At 40.5% G+C, this 14,744-nt stretch overlaps 1 protein-coding gene across 1 annotated transcript in view; it reads right to left on the bottom strand.

Moving 5' to 3' along the window:
* The window catches only part of ATP9A (ATPase phospholipid transporting 9A (putative)), a 57,871-nt gene that overhangs the window by 31,189 nt on the left and 11,938 nt on the right, over positions 1-14,744 (bottom strand). The window contains exons 4-9 of the mRNA XM_054391778.1: positions 13,923-14,031; positions 7,250-7,308; positions 6,291-6,342; positions 5,639-5,733; positions 4,443-4,523; positions 2,914-2,989 (exon numbers count right to left, since the gene is read on the bottom strand). Coding sequence (XP_054247753.1) covers positions 2,914-2,989; positions 4,443-4,523; positions 5,639-5,733; positions 6,291-6,342; positions 7,250-7,308; positions 13,923-14,031 — 472 coding nt within the window. The remainder of the gene's footprint in view (positions 1-2,913; positions 2,990-4,442; positions 4,524-5,638; positions 5,734-6,290; positions 6,343-7,249; positions 7,309-13,922; positions 14,032-14,744) is intronic.

Raw genomic sequence — 14,744 nt, forward strand, 5'->3', positions numbered from 1 at the left:
CTACAAATAAAAGTTGCAAAGGATGGAGGATTTCCTAGGTTTCCTCCCACCACTCTTGAGTCCCAATTAGGTGTGGGTGAGTTTGCCTCACAGCAGATAGTGGTCTTTCATTGTGTGCCAAAAGCAGTGCTCTGGGCTACAGTTTTTTATTGGTGAAGGTTGTCACAATGAGAGTAAAACCAATGAACTCTAGTGGCTTTCAAAGCCAGAATTACCTTTAAAATCTACAATTTAAAGTATTTAATTGCTGTGCCCACTAAAAGGCACATTATACCAACTCCTACCTTACTGTAACAGATGGAGCTGCTGGGAGCTGATCAGTGTATTTTAATGTCATGTCCCACAGTTGCTAAAAGAGCTGAGAGCAACAAAGTTCTCCCTTTCCTTCTTGCAGAAACATAACCCTAATTTTTAGCACCATATATTACTGGTTTTCTACAAGTTTCTCCTAAACACATTACAAAAAGCCATTAAAAAAAAAAAAAAGCTACCTACTGCCAAGGGTTTAAAAGCTGCTATTGCCAAAGTCTAATTTTTTACTAGAAAACGTTAAAGGTCTGTAAAAATGGAGAAAAACAACACTGGGAAAAAAAAAAAAAAAGCACTGCCGCAAACATATTGCCATTTTATACTCTGCTATTCCCCTGCTCCCATTAACAATCAAAGTTTTAACAAGCTGCAAGTGAATTATTTTAAAATAAGCCTGATTCAAAAGAGGTGGTTTCTAAAAATACGCTGGGAAACATTTCTAAAAAAAAAAAAACAAACAAAAAACCAACCAACCAACCAAAAAAACGGGGCGGGGGGGAAAACCCTAACAATACCACCAAGAAAACCCCAACCAACAAAAACTAACAGCAAATCACTGGAGCCAGATGGCAGGTGGTGTAAGATCATCACAATTCAGATCAGCAGATGGCACAGCTACTCCAAATGAACCACAAGCAGTCAGAGTCAGACTCATTCCTACTACAGCAGATGGAGAAAGCCACATAGCTCTGCTTCATCTTATGAGCAAAGGCTACCCCAGTGAGGTGGCATCACCATAACCTGGCAGCTTTCACTTACAGTGGAAGGAAAATAATATCCCCTTTTTTTTCCTAACAGAAATAACCTACAACATGCTATCTATTACTGCCATAGGAGAAATAAAAAGGGTATTATATTGATCAACTCAGTCAAAATGAGAGGGAAAACCTGCCAGAGCTAGAAAACAGCTTGAAGACACACTGGTATGTACAAAAAGAGTGTTTCTTCTTGTTTTATGGCCCTTCAAAACAGGCTTCATTGCATAAACTGTTTGAAATGGTGAAAATATTTGCAAATGTTATTCCTACTAACTGAACTCAAAAAGATGATTATCTACAAATAACTTATTCAGAAGGGGATTGGATTCAAACAGTGAGTTCATTTGGGCAGACAGAAGATTGTTGCATGCCTTGATACAGATACCAGGAACACCCAGGACTTCTAAACATAACTGAAGTAGTGACCAGGTGGAGCAGAGTGTGTGTTGTGCCCTCCTTTGGGGAAAACGTCTGTACCACATGAATACAACACACAGCTGAGAGTACAGCAGGGAAAACCTTTATCCTCAGCAGGCACTGGCTGTGAACACGCTGAGGGCAGGACAGTAATTCCCTCTGACTGCAGCAGCACTCTTTACAGAATCGCAGAAGGGACCTCTGGAAATCATCCAGATACAGACTCCGCCACTTCTCTGGGCAGCCTGTTCCAGTGCTCTGTTATTGTTACCCTCAAGGTAAAGAAGGTTTTCCTTATGTTCAGGTGAAACTTCCCATGTTCTAGTTTGTGCCTGCTGCCCCTTGTCCTGTCACTGGGCACCACTGAAGAAAGTCTGGTTCCATCTTCCTGAGACCCACTCTTTAAGTATTTATAAAAGCATTGGTAAGACTCACTGTCAGTCTTCTCCAGGCTAAAACACCACAAGACATGAAGAAAGGCTGAGGAAGTGAGATGTTCTAGTCCCCTAATCATCTTTCTAGCCTTCTGCTGTACCTTCTGAAGCAGGAGGAAGGTACCTACTGCATGGCAGTTACTAGTCTATAAACATAATGTATTTGATTAAATTGCATTTGAACTAGTTTTTTTACTATCCCCGTGACAACACTGTAATGCATTTCAAAGAAGAGTCAGAGCAAGATTAGATAGAAACATAAAGCAATAAAATTTATCCACTGCTTTTGCTTTAAAAGAGCAAATCAAAAGCTTTTCAATGCTTCAGAAAAAACAAACAAACAAACAAAAAATCTTTCAAAGTTCATGTTCCTTCCCATTATTATTCCATGTACACCTGGGTAATGCACTGTTAAGCCTCTCCACTCAACAATTTTAATTCCAGAATAGAACTTCCCTCTTCCCAGATACCACCCTGCAAACCTTGCAAGCATGCTGGATGGGAGTAACAAGGCCTTTACTGTGACAAGCCTTTACAAGAGGGCACTGATTAATCTCAGGCCTTGGCAGCTTATTGTATATATAAACTGAAATCTGTCAAAGAATTTACTTTTTGACTTTTTGAAAGTATGTAAGATGAACTCAATGGAAGCACTTACCTGGAAATCTTTCATCTTAGCTTCTGTTACCAGAATCCATTTGACACCATTTCTGTTACAGATTAGGATGTCAATGCAGAGAGCAATTAAGTGCTATTCTGGTCCTAGATGCTAAAGAAGTGCCCAAAGGCCACTCCAATTCTTTCTCATCTAGAAATATCCAAGAGGCAATTAGACGTCAGCTCAGCTCCCCAGAGGTGTCAGGACAAGTGGGAAATTTCATTCCAACTGCTAATTTCTCCAACTGACAGAGATTATTATTCCATTACAAGAAGACCTTTAAAAATTGTTAACATATTCCCTTAAAAAAAAAAACTTGCACATGCCTCCATCTTACCTGATGCAATCACTGTGCTGGCCCACAGGGTGTTTTCGATGCTTAAACTTTCATTCACTGGAGGGTCACTGTCCTCCTACAACAGGGTAAAAACAAACAAACTTGTGGGGCACTGGGAGTGTTGGTAGAGGGCTTCTGGCTAAGATGGAGGATTTTCACAAACCCAGGTAAATCTCTGGTTGGATTAAGAACGTGAGCACTTTGTTTCAGTGGAGCAGAAGGGTTGGGGAAAAAAACCCAAAAAATCTATTAAGGCACTTCTGCCTGCCGAAGTCTCTCATTTACGGCTCCTGAGGAAGAGGTTTGTCAGCAGCTCCCAAGAGACTACAGGAAAATGTTCCTTCACTTGGCCCATGCAGATTAGTAACAGATTAGCTACTGTAAGAGCTCACTGAGTACCTGTTTGGATTGCTCAGTGATGTCTGGGAAGTCATCTCATATGCACCAGAGGACAATTACAAGAAAGCACGATTCCTCTCGGGCACCTAAAGATTATTTCTAGACAACTGTATCTTTTCATAAGGAAGAAAATTGATGTCTGTGCAGGTTTTATACAGGAACTGCCTCCCTAAGCCACTCAAACACCTCTGCCATGCCAGCACTATTAAGTAGGTTAAAACATGCCACAAAGATAAGAGAGCAAAACCTACCTTTTTGAACTAAAATACCAGCAGACAACTGCTGAAAAGCAGTACCTGTCTCCTACTTGTTACAAACCCATTTATCCTCTGAAAACTCCCCAAAGGCATTAGATGAACCTTTCAAACTTTTCATAATCACACTGAGAGGAAAACAACCCAACCTTTTGCCCAAAGCAGGCAATGCATCTTCCCAGCACATTAAAAACACCTATTTTTTAATGGTGATATTTCACAGTGGCTGAGACACTGCCCTCTGAAACAGGGAGGAGATAGAATTGAGTTCACATGTGTTACATGCAACTGAAGGACAAATCCAATGGATTCAGAACTAAGACTGCTATTGCCTGAACTAGAGAAGATCCCCTGCCTTTTCACAACTGGAAGATTTTAATCCCACAGAGTCCATGGTGGTCCAGATGTTCTTCTGAACAGATACCATGAATATATAACTACAAATCTCCATCTGAGTATTCAGATCTAATACCTTTAGAATAAGGTCCTTAATCTCACATAGCCTGTAACATCCAAGTCACAGCTTCAATAATTATATTTTTGTTTCACATTTAACAGATTTTATGAAGGAAACAAACAACAACAAAAAAACCCCAAAACACAAAAATCACCAAACCAAAACAGACAAGGAATAGCAGACAGACTTCACTCTTTCCCCTGAAAAACTCTGATACTGGTAGCATTCAGCAGGTTTGCATGGCAAACACTACATATTTCACAGATTCACAGATTGCATTGAGTTGGAAAGGACCCTCAAAAGTTATCTTGTCCAACCCCCCTGCAGTGATCCCTAGGCAACCTGTTACAATATTTTACCCCTCTCATTGTAATGCTTGTTTCTTACGTCCATTTCAAGCTTATGTCAGCAATACTCACCCTTGTGAAGGTCCCCACAAAGTTATGTATATCAATATTGGGTTCTTCTGCATATACATAGGACCGGATTTGCAGTAGGTCCTACAAAACAGACATGTTTTGGCAATTAGACAAGCAAATTTTAATAATGTACAAATGTTTCTACCAAAATACTTTGAGAAGGAGTTATCAAGTTAAAACAATTACTAAATCATGTTATTTACTGGAGCCCAACTGTCTAAGAGAAAATACAGCTGGTGTTACAGCTTCACTGAGGAGTGTTTCTTGAACTGATACCTGAGACACTCCTGGGACTGACTTACATGTCAAATCCCCATAAAAGACCTTTCAGCCTGAACAATCAAGACAGCCCAAGACACTTACTACTTAGTAGCAAAGAAGGCTTGGGTCTAGTCTTCCAAGGCAACCAAGGAACACTCACTATTTAGTTGAAGATGCCAGTGTAAATAGGAACAGTTCTGTGGTGATAAGAAGATACAACAATTCTGCAGTGTTTTCACTGCTGGCTCCCAACAAGTGTACATCTCTCTATGGAGGGAATGGCTTGCTTTGATTCAAAGCCTTAGTATAAAATAAACTTGGACTTTTTTACAGTTAGAACGTCAATAAAGCGAATATTCCAATTCCCCCTCCTTTTTTCTTGTTTTCTTTAAAACAAAACATGAGTATGGTGATAATCCTACTTTCACAAAGGCAAGCAATGAAAACTTAATGGCCTCTGAAAAAAATTCAAGAAAATGCAGGAATTGTGCTTCTGAACATATTGCAGTGCATGGAATGAAAGGGAATATTTGAGAAGTACCACCACCAAGTGTACCTATCCTGCAACAAGACCTATCCTGTAATGGTCTCTGGAGATGAAAAAAGAAAATAGGAGCATCATATCACCAGCCACCTCCTGTTGCTGCAAAGTCATTCTCTAGCTGTGCCTATCTCTACAGCTTTGTGCAACAGCCATACAGCACAGAGACATGTAGCTTCACCTTAGCTGAAATCTTGCCTGGAGCTCTGGAGGTTTACCCTGATACCCTTTGTTGCCAAAGCTAATCTGTAGCACGCACTGAGCCCTGCAGAGAACAACGCTGCATTAACTTGTTTCTCAAAGTCTCCCATTCACTGGATCACCTGAATATTTTTCAGGTGTAACAGATACATGTGGTTACCAAGTACAGTCTTTTGTAGGAAGGGCAGCTTACAGAAGCAGTTGGCAGCCTCTGAGTACAGGTAACAGGCAGCCGCAATTTCCAGTCTGTTTCACCATCCAGCTGGTCAGTGCGAAGGAAGCAAGACCCTGTGGATTTTCAACATCAGTCAGTGCTCTTTCCAGATCTCTTTTAGGTACCTTTCATTAACTCATGAAATGGTTTCATATCTAGGATGCTCTTTGTTCTTTGGAAGCTATCATATTTCGAGTCACTTCTGTTAATAACACAAGAATGATACTCTTGCATCACACACTCATTTCCTTCCACTAGTCCAGAATACCCTGAGATGCTGCACTATATCTTTAAGACAAGTGGAATGTTCTCATTAGTCTTTATGTTTTCTAATCCTTCTGATCAAACATTTCCTTATGCCACACTTAAGACAAACTTGAACAGCAAGTAAAATAATTTACATCTAAAATGCAAACTGTGAAGCAACCAGATTAATTTACCCTTGATTCAACAACCTACAATAGCAAGCTAAAAGAGTGGAACGTCCTGAGAAGCGACACTCCGTAAAAGCATTTCAGTCCTCTAAAATTTTATTATTATCTATTTCTTTCACATTGGCAAAAGATAATTTTCTCTAAAACAACCAGTGAAAGGCTAATGGCTATTTTGACAATTGGTTCCAGATGTTTACCATTCTTCTCCGATGTCCTCAGGAAGATCATGTCAGCAGGGACCCGCTGGTTCTGTTAGGAGAAGAAAGGCCATTATTGTGCATACAGCCCTGCACGCGCGTGCAGCCGCCTTCCACTGCCCCACCGTGACAAGCAAAGGGATATGGAGGAGAAAGAGGATTTCTTTGTCAGACTGAAGCTTGGTACTCACTTTGCTTTGAATCCTAAACTCACTTCCCTGAAGAATTCCAAGTGCAGAATAATAACTGGTGCTAGCTCCCACTGACCAGACTCACCAATGGCTAGGTTTACAAAAGGGCTAGTGAGTAATTTTACAAGTATGAAGACATTTTAAACAAATGCTGGTTTTCTTTCAAGAAGTCCCACACTAGAAGAAAGCATGTATCTGGAATCTACAGCTAGCATTCTTCTCTTTGTTGTGCTGAATATTGTCATACTAATAGCTTGAGAGGTCCTAGCTGCATGCACAGAGAGTATGTAATAAAAATAAAAATCAGTGGATAAACCCCCCCACAAAAAAACTTGTATAAAGGGGGAAATATACCTGGACATACCAGTGCCTACAAATGGATCAGTGTGTCTAACAATAGGTGTGCTGTTTACACCCAATATTTGCATGTGGCATTAGTGTTAGGTATTTAACCTGTGTCCAGAACTCAGAGATATGAGCAGGGAGGTTTTTTAACTTTTTATAGCATAAGTGGAAAAAAAGAGGTTGGAGGTGCCTGTCTGTAGATTTGCTCTCATTTGTCAAGATGGTGGTACGACTTTGATGCAGCAGGGGCAGGGGAACCCTAAGACTTAATTAAATATTGTAACTAGTGTTCAACATTTGACATTCTAAGACTACTGTAAAACATATACAACTTCAAAATATCTCATTTTCCATGGTCTTGCAGGAAAAAAGAAAAAAAAAAGGAAAAAAAAGGTACTTTCCACAGAAAAGATAAAGGCTAACCTTTTCAACAATGATGAGGTCGCCTACTTGTATATTAGAACTCTTCACCTTCACAGTCCCTGCAAAGGAAAGATATCAGTGCATTAGAACAACAGCATGACCACGTTTGTGGGTGCTGTGCGATGTGCCTTACTTTCCCTCCTTCCGCTTCACTATCCTGGAGAAAATGGGCAATGTTTGTACCCTAAGAATTAGGCAACGCTGCCCTGTAAAAATTCACCAAGCCCACTGCTCCCACTGGGTAAATCAGTGGGTCTTGATCTGAAAAAGGGCTGAAAAGCTCTTGTCTAACAGCTTCAGATCTCAGCCCTGAATGCAGAGACCCCAGGTCTAATGACAACTCTGAAACAAGCCCTTAAACTTTTTTCTTGTACTGCTTAACCCACGAATTTGGAAATACTCCAACGTCAGGCAGACAGCAGAGTAAGAATACAAAAATTACAATACGGAACCATCTTCTCCTGATTCCTTTTCCCTAGGTGGCTGAAAACTTAAAGCTCAACTCTCAAGCCAAGAGCCAGAAGCCGTAAGTACGAGTTCATCTTAAAATCCAGGCTCATTTCCTTCCACACCACAGCTCTTGTATCTGACTCAGCTCTACCACCTCTCCTCTGCCCCTCGACTCACACAGCCTGAACAAGCCCTGCAGAGTTCAGGTCCTACAGCAAATGCTTAAATATTTATTTCTTTGCAGCTGTCAAACATTTCCCAGTTGCTTTAAACCAGGAGATTAATTTAACAATTGGCTAGTAATTTCAAATCATTAGCCAGCTCTAGATTTGGCTTCTCAAACTAACTAGTGATTTATAATCAGTTAATTTGAACCCTGCCTCTACGTGTCTGTCTGTTATATTTCAACAAAAGCCTCTTTAATCTGCTGTGATTTGAGTGGAAGTGGGGGAGGCACATGGAGCTCACCCCAGCATGGACAACACTCCTACTGTACCTCAAAATTCATGGGCTAACTGGCCAGATAGCAGCTTAGGGGGAAAAGGAGAAGGGGGAAGGGAGGGGGAATAGAAATTAGCACAAAGCACAAAGGTCACTAGGATTTTACTACTGGCAGTCCCTTCATTAGCATCCTTCTCAGGATATGCTTCAGTGTTTCTGCTCCAAATTAACAATGAAAGCCATTCTGGGCTTCTGGCAGCCTGCTGCTTTGGTGACACACTGTGTGCTTAACAACATGCTTCATCACTGCTGCTAATAAATGCAGACTTCCTTACATGCTGTAATTATTCCTACAAATTATAAGCAGTCATGGCCCATTTCACAAATATCTCATAGGTCTTTCGTGGATTCTGGGTTTTTGCCTTGTGAAATTTGCAGTTAAATAAAAGGGTAAACAAAATGAATGCTGGGCTAAAGACATCTCTGCCAGGGCAGGAAGCATACCGGGGATTAAGAGTCCATTACGCAGAGGCTTGAAAAGAAAAGCCGCACTCCAAGAGAACCCAAAAAAAGCATCCCTGGCAGTCTTCTGTATGGGCTATACAAAGTTAGGTACTATGACACTAAAAGGGTCTGACAGATAACATCTCTTCCTCTCCTTTTAATACGGTTATTCACAAAACAACAAAAGTGCTTTTGAATATTCTCCTGTGTAAAGGGTAAAAAAAAAAAAAAAAACAACAACCCAAAAAACCGACCCACCCTGTGTGCTCTCCCCATACAGGCACAGCAATTCCTAAAGCACTGTGTAAAAAAGCTCTTGGAAGAAGTGGATTTTTTTAACCGTGTTTTCTGTATTTCTCCTAAAGATCACAAGGATTTATTTGGTGACTGGCAGTATAGGAAGCACTATCTACAGGACTTGGGAATGGAAACTCATAGTGCTTTCCTTAATGACGTAAATTCATGCTGCAAAAAGAAAAGATAATGCTTGGACAAAGCACATAAAAGGCTTTTTGGATCGTTATGCTGAAAACAGTATCATCTGCTTTAAAATTTTTCCAATATGAGAAAAATGAAAGCAGCTGGAGCAGATTTGCCTTGTTCAATAACCCTCCCAACCTCATCTGTTTTAAGGTAAAAAAGTGAGAACCTCTCAAACCAATACACATTTTTGTAACTCCTGTATAAATGAGATGCCCTTTTTAGGTAGCAGAGCCAATTCTGCTTTTTCCAGCCATACTCTCAGCCTCTCATGGATGACATCTCTGCAGTATGTACCACATGTCCTGCTAAGAAGGTGCGGGACCAGATGTTTCCTTTGACTCAGGACTCCCATAAAGCAACTTATTTGAATTAGTTTTATTTTGATCTTGGGAATTCTGTAATTCCCTTTTCTTTCTGTGGGGAAACTACCTCCTAAACATTGAAATTTTTTTCTCATACATGTTTAAGAAACTAGCTAATAACACAACAGCTTAACAACTGCTCTGCTACTAAAAGTATTAAAGTAATGACTGCTTTTATTAATACATCAAGAAGTGCATCCTCTAAATACACATAAGACTTATTTAGCATTTATAATGCTTCCAGTTTGTATTCTAATTAATTTCAGAAAACATACTCGTGATTAACACGATTTTAAAAAGCAATTAGTCTTGATCTTTGATTTTAAAAAAACCAAAATATATATCTAAGTTCTTAAAATTTGATTAGTACCTGTTTCATCCTTTGCTGTATCATGATTTATTTTTTTAAAGGAAAAAAAAATGCAGACAGTTTGTTTCAACTTTAGGTATGGTCTTTATAATTATGACCAACCTGGAGCATGATGAATGCACCATAAAGCAGATAGTTAAAAGTATTAAATATATTAGCCAAATGAGATGCCTTTTTCTATCATGCTAGAACTTAAGTCAAGGTTTCACAATAGCTCTGCAGAGTTTCATTAAAGTACAGATCACATCACCTGACCTCAGATTAAAGATGAAACCAGAGGTTTATTAAAACAGGTCAAATGCATTTGGAAAAAAAGGGCTGTTTGGATGTGCTGCACCAAACTTTTGGCTTTTGCAGCCTTATGCTGTATAAACTGTGGAGCAGGACTCAGAGGGTTTGGGAAAATATTGTTTCTTATATGGCTGGTAAATGCCAATGATCTGTATCTTAAGTAGCACCCCTCAGTAGGAGGTCTCTTCCCCTTTCTTTCTGTGGAGTTTCCCCTATTATGCAGTGTTACCCGGGGCCGGGCCGGGCCGGGGTGGAGGGGTGGGTTTGCAAGAGAAGAAAAACAAACCAAGAATTTGCAAGCACAGTTCTAGCTTTCTATCAAGCAGAAAGTCAGCACACAGACTTCTGAACACAAGGAGGCTTGTAAGTTTATGAATAGGGGATTGAAATTTGATTATTTTTTATTACAATCCAAACAATTGTCCTTTAAATGGAAAGCCTTCGAGTAAAGAAGCTTTCCAAAAGTCTGCTGGTTTCATCATTTTTTAACATAAATAGATCATATTGGTAGAAAAGAGGTTCAGGGTGGGGTTTATTTGATGTATGTAAAATAAAGAAACACAGAAAATACACTACTGTCTACTCTGTGTCATGCTGCCTCCAAAAGATTAGACCCTGGAATTCACCAATTCTATTCAAAATAAAATGTGTTTCAAAGAGGATTCTTCCTTTTTTCTCTTTTTTAAATACAAAGCAAGCAGTTTAGCAAATCTTAAAAAGCTTAACAAGAAGAGTGCATGAAAAAAATGTTTCATGGACAGAAGCAAAGCTGCATATTCAAAATACTCCCCCAACCCCTGATGAGTGGGGGACCAGACTGATGGGGATGCTGGAGCTGGAGAGCTCCTGGCTGGCATCACGAGCTGTGCCCACAGCTGTGGCTCTGCAAAGGGTGAGGAACTGCACACAAAGAGGACAAGAGGATCCCGATTCGGGAAAACACTTAAATCTCTGCTTACTTCTGTCCCTATTCAAAACTGCATATAAGCATGTGCTCAGCTCTCTCCGACTTCATTCAGTCCTAAGTATGTATTTACATCCATGGGGTTCCACTGGGAGGCCAAAGTTGGAGATGGAAAAACCTATTCTCCAGCCAACTCAGCTGCAGCTTCATGCAAATAAAAATAAAATGGAAATAAATTAGCTTGGAGAAAGCTACAGTGCTCCATTAGATCCATTGTAGCAAATCTCCAGACTGCAGTGCTCAAGTGCTGAGCCTCATCTAATCCCCCTCCCCCAAAACACTGGCTTTAGAAGTGAAACCATTGTGAGGATTTAAAAAAAAAAAAATTACACAGCATCACTTCAGAGGGGTTTTGTGCATCAGTACTCTGGGAATTTGCCAGCTATGTTGAAAACTAACGGTTAAGATCTCTGTTCTCAATTTATTTTGTTATTTACTACTTCTCCTTCTGACCTGATGAAGGACTTCCTTGAATGCCTATCTACTTTTCCTAACTGTACAAACAGATACAATAAAACAAACCCAACACTCTTCTGTCCCCCAGCTATGGCAGCTTCACAGGGTTCTTCCCTACTCCTAGGTGATTCTCAGAGGTGCTATGGTTTTAACCTGTGGAAAAGTAGACGTTCAGGTCTCCTGAAAAACTTGAGTACTGAGATACAGCAGGAGATAGAAAATTAGTTTTTTTCCCCAAACAACAAGAAATCAAATAATTTTCTGTATTTTCCTACCCCAAACTCCACTGCTAGAGAGTCTCATTTCTGTTTCTGCACCAAATTCATGTTAAATAAAGTGGCTTAAGATTTTTGGCTATTGCCCAGCTGCCAATCCTCCTTGCTTTCTTTCACAAAATTGGAAAAGTTAAAGGACTGGGGGGAGGGAAATCATTCATGGGAAACGTAATAGCAATATGAAAAGAACTAAAGGAGAGGTCAGGCCCCTTACAGATCATTGAATAGAATCCAGAAGGCAACTCTTTTATATCTTTAAATAGATGTAGTACACCCCTCTTGGATGAGGCTTTTGTTGGTTGCCAAGCATTTTAAGTGTTGTACTAAGAACATGTTATTAAAAGGGGATTTAATATTCAGAAACTCAAACTCCCTGGTTTGGAGTTGCCTCATAATTCCCAGCATGTGAAATATATACAGCCTTAAGCAATTACATTTTAAAAGCAGCCTTATTCTTAAAAGTGCAAGTGTTGAGAGCAGCATATTTCTACTATACCTAGTTCACTGCATCTTAATTCAGGAGTAAAAACTATAACAAAGAAACTGGAAATGAAATAAAGAAGTTGCTTACATTCGGTTCATTCCCTTTTTAAAAACAAACCCCTGGATTCACCATCATTGTCATGGTATTAGGAGAAACTCCAAAGTGAGACAGCATTCGATTTTTTCAAGCAAGAATTTAAATGTCTTTGTTAGATATGGCACAGCTGTAAACAATGGCCAGAACCAGGGATCAGACCCAGCTGAGCTTCAACCTGGGCTTGCTCACAAATGAGGCCTCCAAACTCCTCACAGTTAGAGGATGGGGCTAAAGATGATATACACAATAAAGTATAAGATAGGATATTGCCAGTATTGATGAGCTACATCAATTATGGCTAACAGAAGCACACAAATGGCATGGCAACATATCACACAGTCTGTTTAGCAAAGGACTTGCATGACAAGTCTCTGTCTGGTAAAGCTCAGGAAAAAAACAAATTAAATCAAACTCAACTGGTATTGTGTGTTCAACAAGTGATAGAACATGTCAAGAGAGCCACCTTAAATTTACAGGCACCCACAAGCTTCTTCAGTACACACAAGTACTGGCACTTAACTGTAATTTGTGGTACCAAGCTGCTTTTGCAAATTATCTGTCTGTGTGGATCTTCCTCTCTTTAAGCACATTTGTTGCTGCCATTAAGGAACATGAATTGGTAGCTTACAGGAACACTTCTTACATCTGTCTCTCTTACTGGCAGGACAAACAAGCAAAAAAACATGTGTAAAGGGAAGACAGATGCACTATTACCAAAACTGAAGGAAAACCAACCAACCAACCCACCCCAAAAACCGCATCATATCTACTATAGTTCCATTCTCATTCTCTTCCTACTACGCTGTTTGCTGTATTGGCCTCTCCTTCCCTTTGTCCATGCAACATCAGGAATGCTTTTCTCATGTCACAGCTTTGCAGGAAGGAAAACACATTTCCCTTCTGGAAACATCCACCTCCACAACCTAGTGCAATTCAGATCCAATTTCATTTTCTTTAGTGACTCCAGTCCACCAAAAAGGAACAGTAACTGGGAAAGAAGTTTTGTCCCACACTGGAGTTAGAAGCAAGCAGAATTTCAAAATAATCACAGCAGCTGCTTAGAAGTTCACCCTGCCTGGTGCTGTTCACAGTGAACTCCCAGCCCACCAAGTAGGCTCCCGCATGTGTAAACGTGCTGGCTGCCTGCTCCCCATGCCTCCAATCTCCAAGATGATGCTCTGAAGCTATCTGAAGCAATTAGCACACACACCCCTCGCATTAGCTGTGCATCCCCCTGGGAAACCTTCCGCAAAGCCCTGCATCCACCACAGCCCAGCAAGGAGCCATCCACGAGAAGCCACACGAACCCCCGAAGCCTCCACCACGGCAGAAGCAGTGGTGTGGCCGCGAAGCCACGTGCCTACGAGCCCATAACCCCCTCCCCATTCCTTGAACTCTGCTTCTCCGACTGTCAGCAGCATTTGATTGAGTTGCAACCCCCGGCGCTGCCGCAGCCGCGCCAGGATGCAGCGGGCAGGCTGGAGCCACCGAGCCGACCTCTCGCTGTGAGCTTGCTGTAGATCTGCGAGTTCACTTCCTTGTCGCGCATGTAACATCTGATCTCCTCCGCGGCCTCTCGGATGACAGTAACAGCAAGCACAAATCCCTAAAAGGGGCATGGGGTGTGGGGAGGAACAGAATGGATGAAAAGGTCAGGGAAAAATCACATCTGCCTCTAATAAGAACAATATTTATCAGTAGCAATGCCAACAATCTGCATTTCCTTACTCTATCTTCTCTCACTAAATCATTATAGTGATGTTATATGCTGCTGTGCAGAACTCCGAGCAGCCAACTGACAAGAGACAACAAAATTTGGTTGTTTCTCATCTCTACTGTGATGCTCTGCAAGTAACTCCCCAAGCAATTCTTTGTAAAGTTGATCTGAAGAGTGTAAATAACATTTAATCTCACTTCACAAGCGAGTAACCAAGATTCGGAGAGGTTACACAAAAGACTGGAGAAGACCACTCACATCTCACTACTCCCTCCACCCCATCAAAGTTAGCTCACCTCATCTGGGATATTTCTTTATACAGAAATGTATACCCTTTTATTTATTTCATTAGCATTATTTATTTAATGTGTGTGTATTCATGTGTATGTGTACACACACTCAACCCACACAGGCATTCTAATATATTAACGTGAACTACTCATACTATAATTGCATATTTGTCTGATGAGGGTTTCAGTCCTACTTTTCTGTGGATATGAGCAGTCATTTCGTTTCCTCTTGTCATGAGGAAAATGCCCACATCACATCCTTCACTATATATATATATAAAATATAACTACGTTAATGCAAAACAATTCTTT

The sequence above is a fragment of the Indicator indicator genome, chromosome 24 (genome assembly GCF_027791375.1).
Source record: "Indicator indicator isolate 239-I01 chromosome 24, UM_Iind_1.1, whole genome shotgun sequence".
NCBI classification, from domain to species: domain Eukaryota; kingdom Metazoa; phylum Chordata; class Aves; order Piciformes; family Indicatoridae; genus Indicator; species Indicator indicator.